The sequence below is a fragment of the Eublepharis macularius genome, chromosome 5 (genome assembly GCF_028583425.1).
Source record: "Eublepharis macularius isolate TG4126 chromosome 5, MPM_Emac_v1.0, whole genome shotgun sequence".
NCBI classification, from domain to species: Eukaryota; Metazoa; Chordata; class Lepidosauria; order Squamata; family Eublepharidae; genus Eublepharis; species Eublepharis macularius.
In genome coordinates, this window is record NC_072794.1 from 56,930,038 (window position 1) to 56,949,981 (window position 19,944).

Consider the following 19,944-nt stretch of genomic DNA (forward strand, 5'->3'; position numbering starts at 1 on the left):
ACTTTAGAAATGAGTTCCAATGGGAAACTCACACCTGCTGTATGGCTGCAAGTCCCCATGGTGAGTACATATGGAAAATAACTTGTTGTTTGGTCTAAAGGCTGCTAAGGAATACTGGAAAAGAGCAAATGCCAAGGCAAGAGCTCTTAAGACCAAATCCTCTGCTAGATTACCATACCAGGCAGTGTTAGATCAGTACTAAATATACTTTAATAGCATGGGACTATGACAGTCTGTCAATTATGATAAATATGCACCAATACTTAGAACAAATCTTTGAACTATGCACTCCCATGTCTTATGCAGCATCAGTAGTGTTTCATGTACAGCATGTGATGGGCCCTTCAATTAATAACTGAATGCAAGTCACTAGACAAAAATGAAACCAATTAACTAAAACTAAGACCAACCTGATAAGGTAGCTGCATTTGCAAATTCACAGCCAGCTCCGGCAGAGGAGGGAAGCTGGAAAAGGGAACTGCTAAGCATGCAAGGAAGAGGCTGGAGCTGGGGCTACAGCCCCATTTCAACTGCCTCCACCCCCCTCCTGATTGGCCCATTCAAAAGAGGCCACATATAGGCTCCTTCCCCTGTAGGCCAGCAGGAAACCCTGCCCCTGCTCCCAACTCCTACAAGAAAAGGCAGAAGCTACAGAATCTTTCTCGATTTTTTTTTAAACCCAAATGTTCTGCATATACTTACATGGTTTTTTGTCACACCAAGGTACTGCAGATTTGTTAAATACTGGATTTCTGCAGGAATACTGGTTAATTTGTTATAACTAAGGTCTAAATAATTGAGCTTCGTGCAAAGAAACAGCTGCAGTGGTATTTTTTTAATGTTGTTATGGTCTAAGTAGAGCTGCTCCAGATTTGCTAAGGTTCCAATCTGCGCTGGGATGTAGGAAATGTTATTGTGCCACAATTTCAGGCAAGAAAGGTTCTCAAGGTGTTGAAAACTAATAATTTCCTCTACTGTTCGGAGATTATTTTCTTTCAAGTCTATTTCATGCAAGTTGTTCAGGCTGAAGATGGAATGTGGAATGCGCTCCAGATCACAGTTGATCAATTCCAGAGTTCTCAGGTTTACCAATTTCTTCAAGTTGGTCAACACTAGCAGTTTTTTCCCCTCATTGTCAATGGATAACTTTTGTAGTGAAGCTAACTGGTCCGTAACCACCTGAGGTATGCGGGAAAGGCTAATCTTTAAGTAAATTGCTTTTAGACTCTCAAGATCCTCAAAACTCTCATTGTAGAAGAGATTCTGGGGTTCTAGCACGTAGCATCCAGTCAAATACAATTCCTGCAAACTTTTTAGATAAAAGATCCAGCGTGGAATCTTTCCCAGGTCAGCTGATTTTAGACGTAGCACTTTTAAATTTTCTTCTAAGAAGTGGAGTGCTGGGAACTCCACAGTTAAAGATGAATAATAAACATTTAGTTCTTTGAGACTGACTAGCTGGCTTACAGATGGAGGAAGCTTAACTTCAGGAATAAGCTCCAGGCTTAGAACTTCTATCTCTGTTAGTTCGAAGACATCATCTGGAAGACCACTAAGCATGAAAAGGTGAAGTGCCATCTTGTCCTGGGAATTCCGTACCAGCTTGCTTTTCAACCTGTCTAAAGGCCATTCATTATTCAGACTGATTTGCTTCAACTTGTTTTCACTCACTTCAGAGAGAAATATTGAGAACCGTTTTGAATAGAGGGGATCGTACTGGTCTGCTACATGAAGCATAAATGCAAAGTCATTTTTCACATCAGGGATATCGCTGTAATTGCTCTGCTCCCTCAGCTTCTCAAAAGAATACTCTTTGAGCGAACTTCTCAGCATCCATAACAAACTGTAAGTGCAGGTCAGGCCGTACAAGATCACCAGGATAACATAAAATGAAGCTAACACCTTAAAGATTTCAGCTAAAGAATAAACACACTGGTATCTCTTGTACCCAGTAAAAACCTGAATATCAACTATACAGTCAATTTCAAGGGTAATAAAGGTTAAATAATAGGGAACATAAATCATGATTAATATAAACACAATGACTTTGACTACGATCTGTTTTAGGTACACTCTGTAAATAACATCTTTTTCTTCTACATGCATCCTGAATCTTTTCACTTTTTCAAATATTGCTTTTGCTTGCTCCCCTTCTTTTCTGTCTAGAACACTTGAAGAGCTCTCTTTCCCAGCAGCTTCTAATCCTGACTGTGAGAAAGATATAGATTGCCGCTTGCTCTCTGATTCCGTCAAATTGGTACGGGACGAGAAAAATGTTTTAGATTTGGAAAACGACAAAGTCCTCACAGACTGTTCAGTAACTGTTTCTGACAGGGCGCGTGTTGTCCAGGGAGAATCAAAACATTTGTGAAGTATGGCTACGAAGTGCTCTAGCCTCGAACTTGTGCTGGGATAGTAAAGCCAAAAATTACTGCAAGCCGCAAAAATGAAAGTATGAAGAAGTACTAGGTATGGAAAAAATTTGGCAAACCAATGTAGCTCTCTTTCGTAACACACAGCATCAATGTAGGAATACTGTTGTCGATGAAGATAATTCTGGATTCTAAGTGGGCGGATTACTGGCACGGCAGAGCTAGAGGATATACTAAGGTTGCTTTTAACCAAATCCCAAGGCACCGCACAATGATTGTCAAACTCAAGCTTGCACGGAAGACAACATAATAATCTAGTTTGAGTGAGCTGGAGAGCCCCAGCAAGGACAGCAACAAGCAGCATTATCATGGTGAGGTAATAGCAGAAGACATCCCACCATGGTTTCAAGATGTGGTACGATGATTGGGCATCTGCTAAACATCTGAGTTCAGTTAACGTAATCATGACTTGCTTATGGAAAGTAACAACTGGAAGAGAAAGAGAAAAAACACAGGCTTAACTGAGCACTCTAAACCATACAGAATATCCATTGCATTAGATCATGAAAACATCAATAAGCATGTTGAGGGCTCAAATGTATAAAGTCTTGCTTATTCCAGAGCAAGTCTTTGAAATGTTGGCACTACAGTAGTAATTCATATATATGTTGCAAGCCATATGATTTGTATATTCTACAATATGCCTAGAGTGTGAGAATAAATTCTCAGGTATTTGATAAACGCTGTTAAAGGTAACGTTTACTCAGTTTAACCTGATTAAACTGAATGCATGACAACCAGACCCATAGCCTAAACATTTATGGTGAAGGAACATAAATACACTGAGGGGGTGAATAGGGTTGCCAAGTCCCCAAGTCCCCAGCTTTTCCCCTTGACTCCAGATGTCTGTGTTTTTAAAAAAAGGTTGCAAGCTGTTTGGATTCCATTTTTTCGGTGCCTTTCCAGGACAGAGGGAAAATGTGCTCCCAGAAAAGGTGCTGAAAAAATGGAAGCCAAAACGTCTGCAACAGTTTTGAAAACACAGATGTCTGGAGTCCGGGGGGGGGGGGGGGAAACTGCCAGCATTCAGTAAGTGGGCTGTCCCTTTAAGGATGTGTGGAAAGGGCCTTAGTAGAGGTAATTTTCAACTCAGATATATTTAGATCCTCCTGAAGTCCTTATTTTTCTGCAGAGAAAGATAGTGGGGCTTACAACTGCCAGAATACTATGCCATCTCAGCTCTTTGGTACTCTGTAGTAAAGGACTTCTTATGCTGTAGTTTAGCTGGGTAGCCATGCTGGTCTGCAGAAGAACAGCAGGATTTGAGTCCAGTGGCACATCAGAGACCAGGAACATTTTCATGGTGTAAGCTTGAGTCAGAGCTCCCTTTGTCAGATACAAGTAGGAATGGATATCCCTATGCCTTTATATCCCAGGGAACTTGCTGTTCTTATGCTGTAGTGAGAAGTTATGTGGTTTAAACCATCCTAAGTATTATGCCTCTTCCGTCCTTTAGCCCTAATCCTAAATTTTGAGGAGCAAGTAGAGGAGTCTGACAGTGGTTATACATTGGTGAGTAAGAAGTACTCTGCACATGCTCAAAGGCATACTTTCCCACACAAGCAGGTTGCAACAAGGTGCCTTGCAATTAATGAAACTGAGTTAACTGGGCTTAATGGAACTGGGCACTAATTTTTCTCCTTATACCTCCCCTCCCACAAACCTATCTACTTCTAAACCAAATTCCCCACTGCAATAGGGAGGTGGCAACCAAAAAATAATATAAATCTGACTTCTGTTTTCTGCTCAATGTTCTCAGATTGCTGCAGACATTAAAAAGAAAACAAGCAAGACAAGCAAATGGGATCTGAAGAAAAGGTGATCGGACAGGGCAGGTGAATTTGTTCAGAAAGAAGTTAACTCACTCAACTCTAGCCATCTAACAGCTTCTTCTCCCCATTACGAGGCAATCCTATGGAAAACTGTTTGCATATTTCCCCATATATCTCCACAAAGGAAAAGGCCTAGAGATTTTTAAAAATGAAAGCTGGTAGTTCAGAGACAGGGCCTGGTATATTTCTCAGGGGGCACTGCCTCCATATACATTACTGGAGCACAGTGCCTGATCACAAAAGTTAAAGAAAAAGTGGAGTAAACATATCATATCATGTTAGTCTTACACGCTCTTAAATTGTCACTTCACTATTTCCTCCCTCCTACTTCAAATTAGACAGAAAGGGAAATTCCAAGTTCTCTACTTCTTATGCTATTCCTTTGCTTCTCAACTGCCTCCTTTCCTTTAAAAGAAGTTTCAGAAATGCTTTCCACTGCAGAGCAAGAAGCTGCTGTTACAAAAATAAAGTGAAAAGTATCACTGTACAAACCTTTAAATGGATCTATAAGGGGCTTTCTGGATCACCATCATGTCTACTTCCCTAGAAAATTTTTCATAATGCGTATTGGAGAAATTGCATACACAAATCCTCAGTTTTATATGTCACAGAGCATTACTTCTGAATTCCCCAGATCTCCAATAATTTACACTTACTTTACTAATCAAATGGGATGGAAAACTGAACAACCATCTTCAATCAGGTGGTCTACACCTTTTAAAGTTTCTTAGGCATGCCATCTTCACAACTGTCTTCATCCTGAGCATGAACACAAAGATATTCAAAATTATGGAGTCTCTGTATATCAAGCATGGGCAATATCAGACCTCAGAATTTTCTGTTTAGTTACATATAAAACTATGGAGATAATCTTCATTTTGGCAATGTAAAGCATATTCAGCCATTTCAGCTATAGGCAACTAAAAACCATTAGCTTAAAGTCATATATAGTCCAAATGTCTAACTTTTGCCTGGATTCTGGATAGGGTTGCCCAGTACCCATTTTAGGCATTAACTAACCTGAATGTCTGACTTACATTAAAAACAAAAAAATTGAAAGTACTCCTTTGCTTCTTGAAGAGATGGAGGTAAAGAAGCAGCTGTAGTCATAAAGTCAATGTTTTATATTGTGAGAAAGGAAAATAGCATGTTGTAGCAGGGGAGGACGGCATCAGGCACATCTTCGCCCGATGGCAAGTGAAGGGGCAATGGGAGAGTTACGACCAACAGTGCAAGCTGGGCTGGGAAGAAGACTGACCTGGAGGCATGTGGCTATGAGTTCCCAGATTGCTACTCTGGTGGGACGGGTGTGGCCTGACACCCACTCCACTGGACAGGGTGGCCGACTGCCTTACCTGTCAGGGGTGAGGGCATGCCCTTGGGGCTACATGGGGACAAGTAGGCAAATATCAAGGGTGGAGACGTGGGCTGCTGGGGTGGGTCTGCTTGTGAGGCAGTGCCTTAAAGGCAGAGGTCAGGCACAATCTGGGTTGGCTGACAAAGACAATTGGAGAAGGAAGGGAAAGATGAATTTAACCACCTCCTGTATCCCGAAGGCTACTGTAACCCATGGTGGAATACAGGCTTCATTAGCGACTGCATCCGGCACCCCTGTGCTCCTTGAGATTCTTTGAAGGACGGAGTCTCAACCTCTCCTGAGTTTGCTGAGGGGGCTGGTGTTGCAGGTGCATAGGGAAATACCTAACTCGGTGACACATACTCATCCATAAAACAGACTCCCCCCCCCCCCCGCTACTAATTCTATAGTAAATCTGCTGCACTGAAATCAATGCAGCAGGTCAGGTCACACTACACACATGTACATGTACATGTACATGTACAGTTCATCCATGTGCCAACTGCAGTCCTCAGGCTACCATCTATTGGCTGCCCCCATTTCAGGTAGCCTGCTGGGCATCAAGCAAAGCCTGTGCCTTCTCCATTATTGCTCCCATGCTGTGGAATGGGCTCCCTGAGGAGGTGCCAGTTAGAATTGTTAGGAGGTGCTGCAAGGGCATTTTATTTGTCAGATATTTTGATGGAATGTAAATTGCAGGTATCTCTTGGAGGGACAGGTTAGTATAAGGGTTTTATTTTGTTATTTTAATTAGGCCTTCTAAGATACCTTGGCCATGAAGACAGGCAGGATATACTTAAATACAAACAAATTAAGTTTGAATATTGACACAATGATGCCTTTATGCTGTTAAAAATGTGCTTAAAGCTAATGCAAGAATGTAGAAACTCAACTCACACACAAACAGCTAAATAATTTGATGTGTATATCTATAGGTTTGTTCTGAAAGCTTAAGAACGCAGCAGAATTTTATTTATCTTCATCAATTAACTTCATGTTAAAAAGTTCTTGAAGAACTTTTTAACATGAAAAAGCTACAACATTGATCATGATAAAAAAGGCCTCGGAAAGACAACACAACAGCTCAATAGTCTTGTTATGTCCACATAAAAGGCGATTCTATCTAAGATTATGAGATATTACTTTTAAAAGATTTTCTTAGCATTGCACTGCCATGGAAGGCCAAAAGTGTGGGGAAAATCTTAAGATAAGGAAATTTTGTACACATAAGGGGGGACCCCAAATCTTACCCCTCAGTCCTGAAACCATCCCACCTCTTGAGAAGCAGTTCAACAAATGACTCTGTATGGTTTTTGTTCATCCAGATAGCAGTAGCATCTATAAGATAGGACTCTCCCCCTATTTTATTGTTTCAGTGGCAGTATCAATGCTACCAAATTTTTCAAATTAATCTAGCAACTGCAAATGGATGTGCTAAACAAGTTGGGGTGAGTGTGGGGAGAAGAAGCATAAATTTCCTTGTACGCCCTCTGCCTGTTCAGAATATCCAAAGCTGCTCTAATATACATGCACTCCTTTAGGCAGCAACCCAAAGTGCTGGAAGTTCCTGTTAAGACAATAGGACTTAATTCCAAAATACATTTAGACAGGAACGTCTCAGTGTAAACCTGATTCCACTGAACTCAACAAGATAATATTTATTTCAGTTGATGAGAACCGTGTCACTGGAATGCAACTTTTTTTTCTTCCCACCCATGTATAATACTCTCACCGACCTGAGCCAGGATACTCTGGGGCCAATAGCTTAGGTCAACAATCCAGGGACACATTCCAGAGACTTGCAGGACAAAAAAAAATTCTGTGCCCCTTTGTGAATTTCCAGTGTTATTCTCTGAATAATCAAAAAGAGTCCAGTAGCACCTTTAAGACTAATCAATTTTATTGTAGCATAAGCTTTCGAGAATCAAGTTCTCTTCGTCAGATGAGAACTGCAATTGCCTCTTCTCTCTCCTCCTCTTCTGTATTTGACCAGTCTCTGTATCAGGCATCTGACGAAGAGAACTTGATTCTCGAAAGCTTATGCTACAATAAAATTGGTTAGTCTTAAAGGTGCTACTGGACTCTTTTTGATTTTGCTACCACAGACTAACACGGCTAACTCCTCTGCATCTATTCTCTGAATAGGAGCCCTTCCCCCATTCCAGATCACAAACCGGTTAGGAAACAGATGGACTTCAAAAGTGATTTGCTCACTTCACAGGAGACTGCTGTGCTAAGAAAACAAGCCCAAAGCCCCATCGGCCAAACAGTCACATGGTTCAGTTAAATATGTCCAAGCCTTGTTTAAAAGAGCAGTATTAATTTATTAGCCAAGAAACAACGCGTCAAGAGAAAACATTGATTCAGGAGAAATTAATCTGATTTTGGCCAGACCTAGGGGATTTATATGTAATCTGCCAGTGAATAATCAGATTTAGTACAATCGAACATGTAATGTGTTTGATAGTTCAAAATCTCTTCCACAAGGCTTTTAGCTGATGAAAGCTGCAAGAGCTTTTCAAAGTATTCTAATTCAATTGTTACTGTGCACTGAAATTAATGTTTGGACTATTAAAATGATCGCAGTATAATTGGACAGGATATTTTGTTGATCTTTGATAATTTTATTTATTTACTTACATTAGTTATAGTCTGCTTTTCTCACCACAACTCCAAGCAGATTACATAGTATAAGTCAATATGAACATTGGCTGTGACATTCAAATACAATACAATAGTGTATGGATAGGAGAAATGTGAAAACAAGAAGAAATCCAGTACAGAGCTGAAGGCCAGCTATGACTGAGAAGGTCCTTTCTCAGGTTACCACCCACCTAGTCTCAGATAACAGGGACACCCAAAGCAGGGCCTCTGAAGATGACTGGAGGAAATGGGTAGGTCTATATGGGAGAAGCCAGTCTTTAAGATATACAGGCCCCAAGCCATATAGGGCTTTAAATGTTAATATCAGCACTTTGAATTGAGACTGGAAGCAAACTTGGAGCCAGCGCAGACAGAACAAGACTGGAGTGATATGCTTCTTACTACCAACACCAATTAACACTCTGGCCACAGTACTCTGAACATACTGTAGCTTCCAGGCAGTCTTCAAGGGCAGCTCCATGTAGAGTGCATTGCAGTAATCTAATCTAGATGATACCATGGCGCGCACCACAGTGGCAAGATCCTTCCCCACCAGGAAGGGCCGAAGCTGGTGAAAAGTACCTCCAATCACCACTGCCACCTGTTTATCCTCAAGCTATGAATCTGCTCCTTTAGGGGGGAAATACATCCCCACCCAGAACAGGAGATACCCCATTTCCCAGATCAAGCTGTCTCCCTCCCCACACACCAGTAGAACCTCCTTTGACTTGTTAGCCCTCATCCATCAAAAAACTGCCTCCGGGCACATGTTCAGTTTCCACAGCTTCCCTGGAATCTGCTGGAAGTGTGAAACAGAGCTGAGTGTCATCCAACATACTGGTGGCAGCTCAGCCCAGTTATCTGGATGACCTCTTCCAGAGGCTTCAGGGAGATGTTAAAAAGCATGGAAGACAAGACGGAGCTTTGAGGGATCTCATAGGCCAGAAGCCAAGGACTCAAGAAGCAGTTCCCCAGCACCCCCTCTGAAACTTACTTTTGAGGTAGGACCAAAGCCACCACAGAACTGTGCTTCCAGTCCCAATAAAAAAAGACAGCCCAGACTGGTATCAGAAGATGCTGAAAGGTCCAGGAGAATTAACAGGCTACCATTCCATATCATCTAATGGGGAACCAAAGCCCTTTCAGTTTCATTATCAGCCCTGAAACCACATTGGAATGGATCCAAACAATCTGCTTCATTCAGGAATCCCTGAAGTCGCCCAGGCACCAATTGTTCAATCACCTTGTCAGGCATTTGAGATTGGACGATAATTATTCAACTCTCCTGGGTCCAGAATACATTTCTCTAGGAGCAGATGCACCACTGTCTGCTGCAAGGCAAAGGAGACCATCCTGTCTCTCAGGGAGACCTAGTCTAACAGCCCAGCATGGCGATTTAAGCAACCAGGAAGGGCAAGGGATATATAAGAATGGTATTTTTCAGCTTAATCATCAACATATTTAGATATAAACTACTATAGAACAAACAGTGCTTGTATGAAGGCGGCTGGTCTGTGGTGTGACTCCACACTCTTCCCCCCACCCACTTACCACCATCCCCAATGTACAGAGAAGATCGGGGACGTGCCCATGAACCTGGTGGTGGGAAACCTCCTGATCCAGCTGAGCTTTGCCTGTATTGTAGGCAGCCTTAAAGCGAAATGCGTGGGATCTCAATTAACTCAATAAATTTTTGCACCTGGCATCTGGGTTTTTCCCCCTTTCAACTGATGGGCGATCATCTTATGTTACTGGCTGTTTGCTAATGGTCAAGGATGATTAACTGGTGTCCCCTGAGCAGCAGCTCTCTTGGCCAATAAAGGTGGAATTTTCAAAACCTATGGCCTCAATATACCTCAGCTTTCTTCTGTTGTTTTTCTTATTTGGGGGCGGGGGGGGGGGGAGCATCCAGTAAAACTACTACTTGTTGGCAAATGAGCATCATTGATTTGATACAATCTCTCTCTCTGTCTTGCTACAATCATATGAAGCTCTCTAAAAGATTACTGTATTCCACTAGACCTGAAGGCAATGTTACTGAACTACATAAGGAGTATATTAAAAAAAACAACTGTGAAAATGGTACTGATTAATAGTAGCACACAAGCTTATTACAGCAAAATGAAAGCATGGGGAATAACCATTAATTTTTAAAATAACTATGTAAATCTGGAATATTGCATATTTGACCCAAAGTGAAATACTATAAAAACGTTGTATGGGAATAACTGCCTACATCAGTAAGTTTGTAAAGAAATAGGCTTCTCCTCGTAATGTTTTAGGCTAACAAAATATCCAGGAGGAACATAACCATCTGTAAAATATATATATTTTACAGAAAATATATTTAAAAGGATTATCTAAAGATGACTTCATCTTTGCAAACTAGATGTTGTACATTACACAGAATTTGTGCACAATTTAACAACCACCGTTTCCATCATTTGACCTACAACTCTCAGAAACATCTACTCAAGTACAGCTGTACAACATCTTTGTACCTGTACTTCAAGTGATCCAGAATGTATAATTTTTCATATATTTACTATTTGCACCTAAGTGGTCACTGAATTTTAAGGAGAGGATATTCTGTCATTTCTATCTTCATGGGAAGTACCAACTTTCAGTTCCAGAAAGCTCAGAGTATTTAAAGATTTTGTTCTGCCACTTTGAATAGTATTTAGATAGTTAAATAAACCAGAAGCTCATTAAACCATCAGCTGTCTCCTCCTGTGACTTGAAAACAAAGCAAGCAAAGGCACATATGTATTTCATAACCAGAAGCCTTGAATTGTCATTAGTCTATTTTTTTAGAGGAACTAAGCTAGAGGAACTAAGCAACAAGGAAAAAACAGAACTGAATACATTTTCAAAGAGCAATGTTGAATCAAATCAGATATAGGACAAGATCACATTTGTTTCTTGGCTTCAAAAGCAGCTGGAAGTGTCCAAATTTTACAAAAGTTGGCTACAACATGGCCACTTTAACCAAAAGCAGATTTGTACCATATTCAAGAACATTGAGAGGTTTATCTCAAGCTACTACTAGGTGGATAGGAGTGTTGATCTGCAATAGAACATCAGGATTTGAGTCCAGTGTCACCTTGGAGACCAACAAGATTTTCAGGGAGTCACCTGAGACCCAATATTAGTGGATCAATGCCCTGTCCTTATGCCCTGACCTAGTCTGATTTCATCAGCTCTTGGAAGCTAAGGAGAGTTGGCCTTGGTTAATAATTGGATGGGGGACCTTCAAAAGAAGACAAGGGCTGTTATGCAAGAACAGACAATGGTAAACTACCTCTGATAGTCTCTTTGCCTTGAAAACCCCAACGGGGTATCCCTAACTCAGCTACAACTTGACAGCACTTTCCACCACCATCCTATCCTCACACTGTGCAGATTTCAAGAGAGCTGCTATGCTGCCATTCAACATTTGTGTTTGTAATAGGGCTGATGCATCTGTACACAACCAGTGGTCCTGCACAGCAGTCTGAAGAAATCTGAAAACAAAACTTTCAAGGAAAGGGAATACACCAAGACACTCAGACATGGCAGGGGGTAGCACCACTGCCTCAAGCAATCGTTTCCTCTTGCAGCTTATCACCCTCAGATATGTACCATATCAGTTACATTCTCAGGTTTCAGAGGTTCAGACACAAAATCTAGCTTAAACCAGCATATCCCCCTGAATTCCTAGCAAGTACATTACGAATGGGATTGTTAGTGTTCACTTGTGGGGCTAGCATCTATAATGCCAAAACACAACTGCTAGCAGTAAATAATATTTGTGGCCTTTTATTTCTTACACCAAAAATCTGAGTGTCTTGTCTTGCCCTTCCTCCATACTGCCCCTCTTACAAGTGGCAGGAAAGGCTTGCCCTGCCTGCCCTGCATGGAAAGGCATTGCCTGCGGCTCAGTGATGAAATGGCCTCCTCTCCACATAGCAATGGACTGCTGAGTGTAGGAACCCTGAAGCTACCAATGGTTGCCAGATCCAAAGCTGACTCAAGAGACCCATCATTTTTTCAAAATAGTTTAAGTTTGGACAAAGCTACTTCCTTTTTTATTTATCATGTCCATATTTCAACTTCTGTTTTAAGAGTTTTGCCCATTTATGTATATTTCATTCACCTCTATGGACAAGTGCACAGGGCAATATGGTACAATATGTTGAAAGACTTGGCACACCCATCTATCTCCTAGTGTTAATCACATGTATTTTGTACACAGTACACATTTGCTGTGTGTATTCCAACAGTGCAGAGTTACTCCAGCCTAAATCCATGGGCTCAGATGGGTATAACTGCATAGAATGGCAGGTTAGCCATATGCAGACCAGGAAGAATACAGACCCCTCATGCAGGGCCATATGGGTAAATTTGTATGATGTGGACTGTGAGCTTGCAGGCACTTGGTACGTTAGAGTTGCTGTTGTACACTCTTGGGATAGTATAGGCTATAAATTTGAACAAACTAGATTTACAAGTTATGAGGCTGCACCCCATACAGTATGTGTGTCATAGGCTCAGTAATGCAGGACCTAAAACCTAAAATCAAGCTTGATCACGGCATTAAAATGTAGATTGTGAACTTGCATCGTGAAAACAAGATTTTATACTTCTGCCAAGAAGACTGCAACTCTGTCCCCCAATCATCTATAAGGAAAGAGTTTGATATCTTGACCTAAGAAATGGGGGGGGGGGGGGACTTGTTATACTGATACTCCTTGCATCAGTATAACAAGAAAAAGACCAGATTTTAAAACCTTAGCACAAGGAGCTCTAGGGATGGTGAAGCTGTTAGCACAGCATGAAGTTACATTTATCTGTGCAATAACGATAAACGGTGCAGTCATTAGATGATATTATAGTCTCTTGAAATCCTTAAGGCAACTAAGAGGAGAAATTAAAAACTACTGGGAATATTTGTGTTTCTAAACAGTGTAATTAAAATCTTACTTTCTAAACTTTCCTAGAAGTGAAATTACTTGGACTGAGGTCTCATGCTGATATTTACCAAATTAACTTTTTAAAAAAGCTATGTGCTCTCGATGCAGCCCTTAAAATGCTTTGGCAGCCATTATCTGGGTGACGCTAGATGCTCCGTATCCTCAACAACGTATCTCACAGGACCAGAAAATCTTGGCTTTATTATATTCAAGTTAAAGAAGTCAGTAGCATTGCATAAGTGAATTTGGTTTTGAGAAACATACCAATAGGGGCTTGGACACCACACATTTTGCTCACTATCTCTGGGAATTTTACCATAAATTAGATTACTTGCTACAATCTTGAATCATAAAAAAACCTCTCATTAACTGTAACTCTTTTCAGGGGATTTCAACAAAGCTAGACAGATTAAGAAATGTTAAATACCAATAAAGTTAGATAGCATCAGCTTTTTAATCAGGATTTAAAATTTAATCAGGATTTAAAAAGTTAAAAACCCTATCCAGGACATATTTTTCAATTCCAGTGCTAGAAATGATACTCATCGTGACTCTGCATGGCAATTTTATTATTGTATATTTTATTTCTCAGAGATGAGGAAAGTAACATACATATTCAGACCTAATGAGTGGTGTTTTTTATTATGGTGGTAGTAGAAAGTGCTGCCAAGTTGAAGCTGAGTCATGGTGACCCTGTAGGGCTTTTAAGGCAAGAGACAGTCAGAGGTGATTTGCCATTGCTTGCCTTTTCATGATGACCCTAGATTTCCTTAGTGGTCTCCCATCCAAACAATAATCAGGCCTGACCCTGCTTAGCTTCCAAGATCTGATGAGATCTGGCTAGCCTAGGCCATAGTGATTTTTAAACAATTTCCAAGAGATCTGAGATGCAGAGGAGTTAGCCGTGTTAGTCTGTAGTAGCAAAATCAAAAAGAGTCCAGTAGCACCTTTAAGACTAACCAACTTTATTGTAGCATAAGCTTTCGAGAATCACAGTTCTCTTCGTCAGATGTATGGAGGGCAAGAAGAAACTGGTCAGATATATAGGTGGAGAGGGGAGGGCGGAGTAGATGCAAACAGTAGCTTCTGATATGGAGATCAGTTTGCTTCTGTTAAGGAAGTCAGTTACTTCTGATAATGAGATAACCATTCATAGTCAAGAGATCTGAGTGTCGCCTTCAAACTTCCTTACAGCTAGCCCTCACCTCTCCTTTTCCTAATCCATACACTAATTACAGTAGATCACATTCTGCTTCATGCCTCTGTTGTTTCTCAAGCTGTTTCCAATCACTCTCTCTGCATTGTGCTACAGTCTTCTGAAGTTGGTCCAAAAGGTATCAGTACAAATAGTCTCCGATAGGGCTTGCAAAACCATTCTGTTCCAATCTGTTCTGAAGGGTGCAGATCCTAAGTTAGGAGCCAGGACATGCAACTGGCTTTTGCAGATAGGCAGTAGGTATGTATGAGTCTGACTCATTTTTAGAATCTTTACTATAATTGTCTTTATGTTTTAAATTGGTACTTTCTGGCCTTTGGGGAGTGTTTGGTAATGCTCCATGGCTCAATCAGTATAAGCAGGATATAAATAGTTTAAATAAAATTAAAACGCGAAATCCTCTCCAATAAAATTAAATGTGATTGTGTTATAAGCAGAAAGCTGCCCATCCGTACATCATGCTGCGTTAAATTTGATAGGGTTGTGGTCATTGCTCCAAACAGATCAGCATCTCAAGCCACATCCTGGACATTGCTTAAACCAAGGGTCACTTTCTCTTTTTAGTTCTACAATGAACTAGTCTAATGCACAGTCATACAACCTATCTAAAAAAAGGTCTTTTTAACAGTGGGAGTGGCACTTTTTTTTTACTTCTAAGCTATAAACAATATGCAAGTAGCAGGAGCTAGAAAAGTAACAACTTTGAACTTTTAAAAAAAGAAATTAGTCACAAGAGAGAAACATGATCTTAGAAGTCAAAAGCTTAAAATAAATACACAAAGATACTATTACCTGTTAAAGGCCAGTCAGTTGCAATTTCTGCTTCTGGAGCGTGACAGTTTCTGAAGAGACATTGCTGAACTAGTCACTGCAATTACAAGAAAAAGTTTACAATAATCAGATAAGTTTCTTCAAGTGCCAAATAGGACATTCCTTAAAAACAATCAAGCCTAAGGTACCATCTAGTGGTATGCTTTATGCACAACACTTATTTCCTGAATGAAGGAACAGATTACTGCATTTTAGATAAACCATAACATTTTGGCGAACCCAATAGTTCGTACTTGGCTTACCTACCTTAATTCCTAGAGAGCACACTTGCAAATACGAGAAATATAGAAAGGTATTTTACAATAGTGGCATTTTGCATTATTGCTCACTTAAGAACTTTAAACATGGCATTTAAAAATTACAACAGCTCTGTAGCCAAGGCATTAAATTTCAGTTAATGGGTGCTGGGAAGGATTTCTATGCCTGAGAACTTGCATAGTTAAGAATAGACAATATGGAACTCCATGGACTGTAATTAATGCAGCTTTTGATGTTCCACTATATACAGAAAGAAGCCAAATAACTATAAGGATATACCTTTGTCTTACCTACACAAAGAGGTACTTTTACTGCCCGTCACATCTAGTTCTTTTATTAACAGACACAAATCCATTTCCTGTTCTTTCAGTTGCCGAATACAACCACAGTTTTTGTAATGCTTCAGATAATACAGGAGGTCAAAGCAATGGCTTGCACCTTACCCACTCCATTCAGCTAAGAGTCATGTGTTGCATCTGGGCAAGGTGAGATGTATCTTGTGCCAACCGATCATGCTGCTCTCAGCTGAGTGCAGTGGTAGGATACAAGTCATTAAAAAGAGACACTCATTGGTTAATACACATTTCTCAAGCTACAAGTCATTGAAAAGAGACACTCATCGGTTAATATGCATTTCTCAAGCTAAACAACATTGTAATGGATTACTTTAAATGTTGTTCTATTCATGAAATGTACATTATAGTGACCTCTGATAGACCATAAAGGGAAAAAAAATCTTGATAAAGATCTTCCCTAATTACATCCACAGCATCTTCAAGGCAAAGGCTTGAGATTACTGGTTTAGTTAAGATCTTTTTATCTGCTACAAATCCAGATCCAGTTATGTACTTTTTAGAGGTGTTAAAAAATAGCTGGGTGATCTAGATCTGAGTTTCAGGGATACCAAAAAACTTTGGGGAAATTATGGGGAAATTTCCTATAAGGAAATTATGTCTGGGGGGGGGGGATTTTTTAACCAAACGCCACCAAATTTGCAGGGAACCTACTTCCAACTGTCCTCTAAAGACACCCCAAATTTCAGGAGGATTGGACTGAGTTCTACAAACTCCCTTGCAAAATTAACCAACAAAACTCAGCAAGGGAACAAATATCAAACCAGAGAATCCGAGGCCAGGGGTATAACCCACAGAATTTAAAAGGTAGCCACCAGTTGCTTGAAAAGCTCTTTTGGAGCTTGGACAGGAGTGGAAGGGCAAAATGGGATGGGAATCCGCTCTGCCTGGTGTCCCACCAGCCTCACCCCACTCTTCTGCTGTGGTATGGAGCTTGGCTTGGCTCCATTTGTGCCACTGTCCTCTTGCTCGCTGCCTGCTATCTCCTCCACTGCCCCTCTAGCTTCATGCTAGAGCTCAGTTTCATGCCACTGCCCATCTCACTTGCTGCCTGTGGCAGCTGCCTGCTACCTCCTCTCCTGCCCCGCCAGCTTCATGCCACGGAGCTCAGCTTTGTGCCACTACCCTCTTTCACTTGCTGCTTCTGGCAGCTGTCTGCTCCTCCTCTGCCCTGCCAGCCTTGCACTGCTCTCCTGCCACATGCAGAGCGTAGCTCAGTTTTACGCCACTAACCCTCACTTGCTGCTTGTGGTGGCTGTCTGCTGCCTCCTCCCCCACACTGCCAACCTCGTGCTGCTCTCCTGCTGCAGTGCGGAGCTCAGCTCGGCTTTGTGCCACTGCCGCTCTCATTTGCTGCCTGTGGTTGCTACCTGTAACTGCCTGCTACAACTAAATTATCCAGCCCAGAAGAATCTGGCTGCCCAGATTGGATCCGGGGGTTTTCCATGTGAACTGGCATAGCTGGATTATGCCAAATCAACATAAATCTGGCTATTTTGCAAACCTGGCTATTTTATGACCTCGGATCACGTGCCCCTAGTATATTTTGCCCAGAAGCCAGGGCTTCATGTCAATCTATTACCACTATAACTGTCAAACAGAGATTGCACTGACAGCACAACACTGGAAATCTGATGCCAAGATTTAGGGTGGAAATGGGCAGTAAACTGTGCTGTGAATTGGAATAATCAAGACAATAAGTGCCAGGTTCATGGACATGCCATGATCCTATTCCAGTTGCTACAATATGATATATAAGATAAAATAGATTCTGATAACCTGGAACCACACAGATCACTGTATATTAGCCATCTGTAACCTGCAATATGTGATGAAACTCCTTGGATTTCCAGTGACTGACTACAGAAGATGGTAATGCAGGATTTAACTGCACTGTCTCCTCAAATGGTTATGGGTGCAACATGCAAGGTAGATGACACTCAAAGGATGACATTATCAATGGAGAGTGTAATAGTCGCCAACTGGAATATTCAGAGAGTAATAGTTGCCAACTGGTGATAAATCTTGAACTTGAATCTCCACCATTTTAGAAATAAACTTCCCTGTTTACAAATGCCATGACAGCTTGATCCTGACTGGGACTGCAGTGGGGGGGTGGGCTTCTGCCCCATGTACTGTGGTGAGGGCAGGGGGAATCCCAATCAGGATCGCCATCCCCACATGTGGCATTTGGAAACAGAGGGAATTTCATCCTTAAAGTGGTGTAGGCATCCCTGTGATGGACTCAAGGATGCTGTCATATCTAGCAAAATCAAAAAGAGTCCAGTAGCACCTTTAAGACTAACCAATTTTATTGTAGCATAAGCTTTCGAGAATCAAGTTCTCTTCGTCAGATGCATAGTACAGAAACTAGTCAAATATAGAAGAGGAGGGGAGGAGAGAGAAGATGCAGTTAGGGGGGGAAAGGGAGGGTGCAACCAAAAGGAGGGTGCAACCAAAAGGACACCAAAAGGAGATGTGTACATTTACTAGCAAAGGAATGTTTTGGTTGCACCCTCCTTCCCCCCCCCAACTGCATCTTCTCTCTCCTCCCCTCCTCTTCTATATTTGACCAGTTTCTGTACTATGCATCTGACGAAGAGAACTTGATTCTCGAAAGCTTATGCTACAATAAAATTGGTTAGTCTTAAAGGTGCTACTGGACTCTTTTTGATTTTGCTACTACAGACTAACACGGCTAACTCCTCTGGATATGTCATATCTAGTACAGCCCTAAGGATAAGTTACTGTTAGGGTTGAGGAAGACCAGCTGCTCAGTCCCATCTTTCTTACAACCATTTCCAACATGTGGCCCACTTGATCCTGGGCTGTTTGTTTTTTGACTAAAGATCTATATTTTTGAATAGCTAACAGGCTATACTTTACCATTGTTATCAATTTAAAAAATGCAGCCAACACATGTATGGATTTTGGATCATGTGGCCTACTAAGAAAAAACTTTGATGCTCCACCTTAGAGGCACCATAAGAACAACTGCCTAGGGGAAAGCATCGAGACCTGTCTCATCTGAGACATGTTATGCAAGTGATTTTGGAGCCGTTTTATTATTTACTTTGTCTGTTTAGAGTGATTGACTGTAAACTGTCTTGGATCCCACTTTGCAAAGGAAAGGAAAGAGTAAAAATAGTGAAAAATTAAAACAAAGCATTATCCATACAAAGAAATGCTTTACCATTGAACTCTCTCTGTTATAATTGCAGCTTTTAATCAGATACTTAAGATTGATAATTTAATGACAGGCTCATGCATATTACAGCCTTGTAGCTACATACCTAGAATCATGCACTGCTGTAAATACACATTAGAAGAACCTAACACAAAAATTACTTATGTTTGGGGATGATGTAATGTGTTGAAATCTCTTCCAAACCCCATCAAAATGGACTTTTTCATGCTACCCTAGCCATAACAAAGAACAATCTTCTTTCTTTTTAAAGGATGAATTGTTAGAACTATTTTGGCAATTTTGCAGGAGACATTTGAAAAAAAAAGCACTGAAGCCAAACCGAAGGACATTCATGGGTTTTCAACGTGCGCAACACTGGTTATGTATCAGTGCTGCCCTCAGAAAAAGCAGTTGTTCAGAAAAAAAAAGCCAAATGAGATTAGCCGGTCTTAGCTGTTCAAAACTGTTCACTGCAAAAACCAACAAAACAAAAGTACGTACAGATGAAGAAAATATGTGAAGTCAGTTCTCAGACTGAAATGCTGAAGCACTCTTTCAAGTTATTTTGAAGTTACTCTCATGCTTTCACACTGAGCGTCTGCTAACCCAATGGCACTGAAAGTTTTTACGGCAGATAAATGGAATTTATGATCCGTTTTCATTTTAATTAACTCTGAAGCAGTAAAAGGTACTTTGTATATGTCACAGGGTCGGGGATACTTAAAAAGGGTGGAGCCACCCATTAACTCAACCAAACAGACCACTTTTCATTCAAAAATATATACATTGTAAGGTTGATCTGGCAATATGGATTTACATACAATACTTAACAAATAAAATCTCATTCCTGTTGATAGTATTAAGAGTACATAAAATTCACCAT

At 40.8% G+C, this 19,944-nt stretch overlaps 1 protein-coding gene across 1 annotated transcript in view; it reads right to left on the reverse strand.

Annotated features, from left to right (window-relative positions):
- LRRC8B (leucine rich repeat containing 8 VRAC subunit B) overlaps positions 1-19,944 on the reverse strand; it is a 36,911-nt gene that overhangs the window by 5,342 nt on the left and 11,625 nt on the right. Inside the window, exons 2-4 of the mRNA XM_054980706.1 lie at positions 15,225-15,300; positions 4,921-5,023; positions 703-2,861 (exon numbers count right to left, since the gene is read on the reverse strand). Of these exons, the coding sequence (XP_054836681.1) occupies positions 703-2,838 (2,136 nt within the window). The 5' untranslated portion in view covers positions 2,839-2,861; positions 4,921-5,023; positions 15,225-15,300. The remainder of the gene's footprint in view (positions 1-702; positions 2,862-4,920; positions 5,024-15,224; positions 15,301-19,944) is intronic.